The sequence below is a fragment of the Neovison vison genome, chromosome 7 (assembly GCF_020171115.1).
Source record: "Neovison vison isolate M4711 chromosome 7, ASM_NN_V1, whole genome shotgun sequence".
Taxonomy (NCBI): Eukaryota; Metazoa; Chordata; class Mammalia; order Carnivora; family Mustelidae; genus Neogale; species Neogale vison.
The window spans coordinates 49,108,021-49,115,875 of NC_058097.1; the positions used below are offsets into that span (position 1 = coordinate 49,108,021).

At 41.8% G+C, this 7,855-nt stretch overlaps 1 protein-coding gene and 1 pseudogene across 1 annotated transcript; both read right to left on the minus strand.

Annotated features, from left to right (window-relative positions):
- Window positions 1-4,338: 4,338 nt before the first annotated feature.
- On the minus strand, window positions 4,339-4,825 carry LOC122913349 (annotated as a pseudogene).
- A 1,859-nt stretch (window positions 4,826-6,684) lies between these two features.
- Window positions 6,685-7,623, minus strand: LOC122911742 (vomeronasal type-1 receptor 4-like). The gene has a single exon (XM_044256736.1). It carries the CDS (start codon window positions 7,618-7,620, stop codon window positions 6,685-6,687), a length of 936 nt encoding a protein of 311 aa, XP_044112671.1. The 5' UTR covers window positions 7,621-7,623.
- Between the last annotated feature and the right edge of the window lie 232 nt (window positions 7,624-7,855).

A 7,855-nucleotide genomic window follows, 5' to 3' on the forward strand; every position in this document is an offset into this window, starting at 1 on the left:
ACTCAGAAGAGATCCCAAATCGTGAGGGTGGAGAAAGTGAGTAAAAAGAGGTTCAGAAAGAAAAAAGAAAGAAAATAAACAATTAAAAAAAGAAAACAAATAAAGAAAAAATATATATAGTAGATAAACTAGTTTAAAAAAGTTAAAAAAGAAAAGGGTAAAAGTTTTAAAAAATTTAGCAGAAGAAGAGAAAAAAATTGAAAAAGAAGAAAAAATTAAATTAACTGCAAGACTAAAGAATCATGGGGAGAAAGCCATGAGTTCTGTGCTTTGCCTTCTCCTCCTCTGGAATTCCGCTGCTTGCCTTGGTATTGAAACTGCACTCCTTTGTAGGTGAACTTGGTCCTGGCTGGATTTTTTGTTGATCTTCTGGGGGAGGGGCCTGTTGTAGTGATTCACAAGTGTCTTTGCCCCAGGCGGAATTGCACTGCACTTACCAGCAAACCGCTTGCTCAGGTTTGCTTTCGGGAGCTTTTGTCCACTGAGCACTTTCCATAGAGTTCTGGAGGATGGGAATGAAAATGGTGGCCTCCTGGTCTCCGGCCTGGAGGAGCCGAGAGCCCGGGGCCCCACTCCTCAGTGCACCCTCAGAGAACAGCACCCAATTACTCCTGTCTTCGTGGCCTCCGGCCACGCTCCAAGCTCACCAAGCCTGCAACCGGTTCAAGGTAACCCCGAGCTGAGAGCTCACTCCTCGGCTCTGTCTCTTTAGCTGGCTTCCCCGTTCTAATACCTGTAAGGTCTGCGACACTCAGACAACCCTGATCCTTCTGTGACCCTGCGGGACCTGAGACCACGCTGACCCTACGTGGGCTTCACCCCGGTTTAGCCTCTGAAGTGGTGTCCCTCAGTGGAACAGACTTTTAAAAGTCCTGATTTTGTGCTCCATTGCTCCGCTGCTTGCCGGGAGCCAACCCCTCCCCCGCTGTCTATCTTCCCATTGCTTTGGATTCACTTCTCCGACAGTCCTACCTTACAGAAAGTGGTTGATTTTCTGTTTCTAGAATTGCTGTTCTTCTTCTCTTCAATCTCCTGTTGGATTTGTAGGTGTTTGCAATCTTTAGATAAGCTATCTAGCTGATCTCCTGCTAGCTGAATTAGTCTCAGCCTGCTACTTCTTCGCCATCTTGACTTCTCCCTGGGGGAAGAGATTTTTATGTAGGGAGGGAGGAACATCAGAATAACATCAGACCTATCAACAGACACCTGGCAAGCCAGAAAGGGTGGGCAAGACACATTCCAGGTAATAAATGAAAAGAACATGCAGTCAAGAATACTTCAACCAGCAAGGCTGTCATTCAGAACTGAAGGAGAGGTAAAGAACTTTTAGGATAGGAAGAAATTGAAAGAATTATGTGACTACCAACACAGCCTTGCAGGAAATATTAAGGGGGATTCTATAATCAAAGAGAAACCCAAGAGTCACAAGACCAGAAGGAAACAGAAAATGTATAGAAAGAAGAACTTTACAGACAATACAATAGCAACAAATTCATATCTTTCAATAGTTACTCTCAATGTAAATGGGCTGAATACTCCCATCAAAAGACATGTTTTAGATTGGATAAAAAAGCAGGACCCATCCAAAGGCTGCCTACAAGAACACATTTTGAACCTAAAGATGCCTCCTGATTCAAAGGGAGGTGATGGAGAACCATTTACCACATCAACGGAGCTCAAATGAAAGCTGGGGTAGCAATTCTCATATCCGACAAATTGGACTTTAAACCAAAGACAGTAGCAAGAGATGTAGAGGGACATTATATCATACTTAAAGGGTCCATCCAACAAGAAGATCTAAGAATTGTAAATATCTAGGCCCCCAACATGGGAGCAGCATATTATATAAACTAATTCATAACCAAAATAAAGAAACACATTGATAGTCATATATTAATAGTAGGAGACCTCAATGCTTCACTGACAAGCTTATATAAGCAGAAGATCAACAAAGAAACAAGAGCTTTGTATGATACACTGGACCAGAAGGACATCATAGATACATACAGAACACTCCATTCTAACCAACAGAATACTCATTCTTCTTGAGTGAACATGGAAATCTCTCCAGAGTAGTCATATCCTGGGTCAGAAATCAGGTCTCAACTGATACCAAAAGATTGAGAATATCCCTGCATATTTTCAGACCACAATATTGTGAAACTGGAACACAACAACAAGAAGAAATTTGGAAGGAAGTCAAACACTTGGAAGTTAAAGAGCATCCTGATAAATAATGACTGGGTCAACCAGGACATTAAAGAAGAACTTAAACAATTCATGGAAACTAATGAGAATGAACACACATCAGTCTTAAGCCTATGGTATACTGCAAAGTTGGTCCTAAACAACAACAAAAACAAAAACTACGTGCCAACAAATTAAGCAACCTGTAAGTAATGGATGCCTTCCTGGAAACCTAAAAAAACTACCTCTCTGAAACAAGAAGAAACTGGCCACATGAACAGACCAATAACTGGTAAAGATACTGATGCAGTGAACAAAAACCTCCCTCAAATCCCTCCTAATATTGTTGGTGGGAATGCAAGTTGGTGCAGCCACTTTGGAAAATAGTGTGGAGGTTTCTCAAAACATTCAAAATACAGCTACACCATGACTCATCAAATGCACTACTGGATATTTACCCCAAAGACAAAGATGTAGTGAAAACAAGGGCCATATGTAGCCCAATGTTCATAGCAGCCATGTCCATGATTGCCAAACTATGGAAAGAGTCGAGATGCCCTTCAACAAGACAAACGGATAAAGAAGATGTGGTTCATATATACAATGGGATATCACTCAGTCACCAGGAAAGATGAACACTAAAATTTTGCATCCACATGGATGGGAGTAGAGGAGATTATGCTAAGTGAAATAACAACAGAAACTCAATTATCATATGGTTTCACTTATTGTGAAACATAATGAATAACATAGAGGACATTAGGAGAAAAAAGGGAAATTAAGGTGGAGGAAAATGGAGGGGGAGATGAACCCTGAGAGACCTTGGATCCTGAAAAACAAACAGGATTTGGGAGCAGTGAAAGTATGGGATAGCCCATTAATGGGATTAAGGGGGGCACATATTGCAGGGAACATTGGGTGTTATACGCAAACAATGAATTATGGAAAACAACATCAAAAACTAATGAGGTACTGTATGGTAAGTAACAATAAAAATTTTTCCTTTTTTAATTTTTTTAAGATTATATATATTTATTTGAGAGAGAGAGAGAGAGCATGAGAAGAGAGAGGTGAACGGTAGAAGCAGACTCCCTGCTGAGTAGAGAGCTCGATGTGGGACTCAATTCCAGGACCCCAGGATCATGACCTGAGCCAAAGGCAGTTGCTTAACCAACTGAGCCACCCAGGAGCCCCCCCAATTTTTAAAATAAAAAATAATAATAAATAGAACTAAGAAATAATGATAGAAAGATAAATAGAACTAAGAAATAGTTCAGAAAAGGGGTCAATTAGTACATGGAATTATAACATGAAAATTATGTTTTCAATTAATGAAAATTATGTTTAAAAACTAAGAGTTTACATATATAAAAGGAGGAAATAAACTCTCTGATATGTAAATATATGAATTATTATATTAAATGTAAGTGGAGTTATTACTTCCTTTATTTTTTTTGACCAAAAAGTGCAAATTTATTATTTTTAGTTGTGTCTTTCAAAATAAGAGCAGGAAAATAACACTGAGCTACTGAGAAGTCCTGGAGCTTAGTCTCTGAGGAATGAGGTGAGGGGATTTGTGTCACCCTGGGAGCAGATCATCCCAAGGCTCTCTCTGCTACTGTAAAGGGTGGCACAGCACATATGGGGAGTATGAGACTCTGGTCCTTTTTGAAGCCCACACTACTTACTACTTGGGCCACAAAAGATGCTCTGGCTAGGAATATCAAAGAGAACTGGAGAGCAGCATGAAATTGCTTCTGAGAAGGGCTCGGAGGGGGCAGCCTTGCCCCTCCCAATCTGGAGGGTAGAACAGTCTCTTTTGATAGAAGAGGGCTTGCTTTGGAAGTGGACGCCAGGTGCCTGGGAGCTCAATCAGTTAAGCATCTGCCTTCTGCTCAGTTCATGATCCCAAGGTCCTGGGACTGAGTGTTCCCTGCCCAGTGAGAGTCTTCTTCTCCCTCAGTCCCTCTCACCTGCTCCTGCATGCACTCTCTGTCCCTCTCTCTCTCTCTCTGTCTCTCAAATATAAATAAATAGAATCCTAAAAAATATAGTAGTGGATGTCCACTGCCTTGGGCTCAATGTATTACCCAAATATCTGTGCTGACAAAAAGCTGTGACCATTCCCAGGACAATCTGTCCCACCAAGTCTCACTGTTGTGGCCAAAGCCCATGATGGCTCCTGGCTGAAATCTTTGTATTTGAAATCCTTTCCATAATGGAGAAAACAGCCAAGGTGAGAACCTCAAGCAGCAGCTCTGAGCCACAGGACAAGAGCAAGGTGCTGTTCATGATGACATCCTGGCAAGAGCACAGAAGTCTGCAGTAGCAGGCAGTAGGAGGACAGCATGGCAGATGGGAAGGTCAAGTCCATCCTAATACCAAGTGCCATCTTTCAATGGCACAGATTTCCCTTTGCACCAAGAAAGACTCACACTCCTTCAATTCCAAGGCTCAGGAGAGGTATCACCACATCCACTGCTAGATCAGCTATTGGAGATGGTAGCAGGACAGCTTCATACAGAAATATGAAGAGTTCCAGCAGGAATAGGTAGCATATGACCACCCACTCAGAAAGAACAGATTTTCCATGGGGTGGACAGCCCTTTTCCTCTGGACTACCACCAGGCAGTGCCATATTTACTCTAATTACTCCATTTAAAATAAAACATACACTTTTCTTCTGTTCACAGGATGTTATTTTAAAAGATATGGCAAAACAATAGAGTTAAAATAGGGAAATGAAAAGTGCGTTTCATGGATCTTTAACAATCAAACAATCAGCATGGCAATATACACATCAGATCACATAGGCTTTGATTTGGGCATTATTATAACTAATACTATTGAAAATTTTCCCTAAAGGACAAAGCTCCAGTACATTGATTGGTGGATAACAAACATGACTAACTCTACATCTGTGTTGTATATTGGCACAGAGATCATACAAATAGATCCATACATGCACAGCTATAGGTATGAGTGTGTCAATATCTATTTTTTCTTCTTCTTGTGTTGTGATCAAATTTCTGGAAACAATTTAAGTGTTCCATGTGAGCTACAAATATGGGTTCCACTTTTTGGAACAAAGTTGTATACACAGTCTAAAGAACATCCATATCTAGGGGGACCTGGGTGGCTCAGTCGGCTGCTGCGTCTGCCTTCAGATTGGGTCATGGTCCCAGGGTCCTGGGATCGAGCCCACATTGGGCTCTTTGCTCAGTGGGGAGCCTGCTTCCCCCTCTCTCTCTGCCTGCTTGTGATCTCTGTCAAATGGATAAATAAAGCCTTAAAAAAAAGAACATACATATCTATATCTAGGTATAGATAGATACACATGTAGATATCAACTACATAAAAATCACTCTGGGGGAGGAGGGGCATCTGTGTGGAATAGTCCACTGAGTGTTTGACTCGGCTTCAGCTCAAGCGATGATCTGGCAGTTGTGCTATGAAACCCGCAGTCAGGTCCATGCATAGTGAAGAGTCGCCCTCAGATTCCTACTTCCTCCCGTCTCCCTCCCCTCTGCCTCTCCATGGGGCCCACCCTCTCTCACTCTCTCTCTTAAGTAAATAAACAAAATCTTTTTAAAAAAAGAACCTCTCTCCTTACATTTAGGAAAATTGAAAATCAAGGAGCCACAACCTCCACATAAACAGAAAGGATTTATGTCTTTACCTTTCAAACGGCTCTCCCTTCAGCCCTCCAAACTCAGTGAAAGTCTCCACCATAAACTACTCTCATCACTTCAGGGACATGAATGATCATCACCAAACCCCTTCCTTGCCAACAGGCCCAAATCCTCTTCACAAAGGAGAGAAAGATCTGCCTTCCACAGACGCGGATTCTATGGAATTCATGTCATTTAAAAGTGTTACAATCACCTGATGTTACGAATTAGGTAAAATGTAATTCTATGCTCTCCACTACCCATTCCAGTTCAGCCTGTCCATTTCTACCTGAAAATGTTTACAGTGTTCATCTCCCAAGCTCCCATGGCATCATACTTCACATGATTAACTCTTGCCCCTCTAGTAGGAAAACTACAAAATGACCACTGACCCCTAAACCTGTACTCACTGACTAAATTTCCCTCTGGTACATTTCTCTTCAGTTTCACTGATGACCTGACACAAGCTGATCCATTCTCATGCTCCTTCCCCTACACTTCAGTGCCTACTTCACTTCTGGGAAATGTAGGTGACAAATTTACCTGACACACACAAAGACTTCTCAAAAATATTCAGATCGTTTCAGGAGCTGGTGTTTATAATTGTATACTTTCTATGCTCCTCCACTGACCAATAGCAAAACTTCAAACACATGAGTATTTATAAGATAATAATATAGTATCACATTGCAATTACAAGTATGACTTATTGTTAACTTTGAAGGAGATGATCAAGATGTTCTGGTAGCTTCTCATCATTGTACTTGGGACCTTGAGGGGATGAGTGAATTACCAACATTAGGAACATTAAGGGAATTCCTACAATTTACATGTTTCTCATAACATGAGGGGGTTTTATATTCCTGATCCATGCAAAGCAGACCATGGATATCCTGGGGTCACAGCTCATGAGCAGAAAGGGACTGAGGGTTGGGAAACACAGAGTGATCACCAAACTGGTGTTCAAAAGGTACCAGCTGAGATGATCAAAAATACCCAAAAGACTATGAAGGACAGAGAAGAGTGTGATAAAGTAGACAAAGGTGCTCAGTAGAAGAAGGATGGTTTTGGTGGCTGTAGACTCAAGCGATGATGAGATGGTGGTCCAAGGAATATGTTGGACCCTCTGCTTGTGCCTGTACAGGTGAAAGACCATGAAGCTGCTGGCCCAGAGCATGAGCCCCAAAAATACCACATCAGGGAATGACAACAATGCTACATTCAGTAACTCCCTGCTTTTCTCTAGACGAATACTTGAACAGAACCCGAAACTTTTTCTATTTGTGATATTTTTGTTGTTCAAAGTGACAGTCATAAGCAAAGGAGACAGGATATTTACCAATATCTGCAAGACCCAGCACAGGACAACTGAAGGGACCATGCACTTGGGAGCTGTCCCTTTAAGTGCGGCCCACCTGGAGTTCCTGGGGCTGATGGTGATAGCTTGGAAGACACTCAGGAGGCAAGTGGTGCCAATGGACACCCCCCTGCCCACCCCACGCACATAGAGGAAAAATTTGCATCCAAAATCACTGACGATGTGATACCACCCAAAGGATGACATTGTATTGTATATACCAATAGAGAACAGGACCAAAATGTTGCCTACAGTCAGGTTTTTGACAATCAAATCTGTGGGCCTTGGCTTACACCTAGTAAAATCAAGGAGGAAATAAAGGTAAAGAAGAGATAAGTTCCCCAGAATTCCAATCAGAGTCTGTATTAAGAAGATCGCTCCTATTGTCAGATCCCTTGTGGCCATCCTGTCAGTTCTCAGTCAAATATCAGTGACTGATCTCTGTTTTCTGGGCTAGAGGATCCTGCATGGGAATATCACCTGTGGGTCACACAAATTGTGTCGATTGAAATCTGATATTCTTCACATTTCTACACTCCCTACTTTGAAATACCAAAGTTCTTCTGTCATTTTGGGCCTTCCCAGAGTTACATACACAGCCACTGCCAAACACTTGCAAGTGTGAATTGCTGGTTTAATG

Bases quoted from the DNA above. Each gene is read 5' to 3' on its own strand.
- LOC122911742 (XM_044256736.1), bottom strand. From the start codon at position 7,620: ATGGCCACAAGGGATCTGACAATAGGAGCGATCTTCTTAATACAGACT.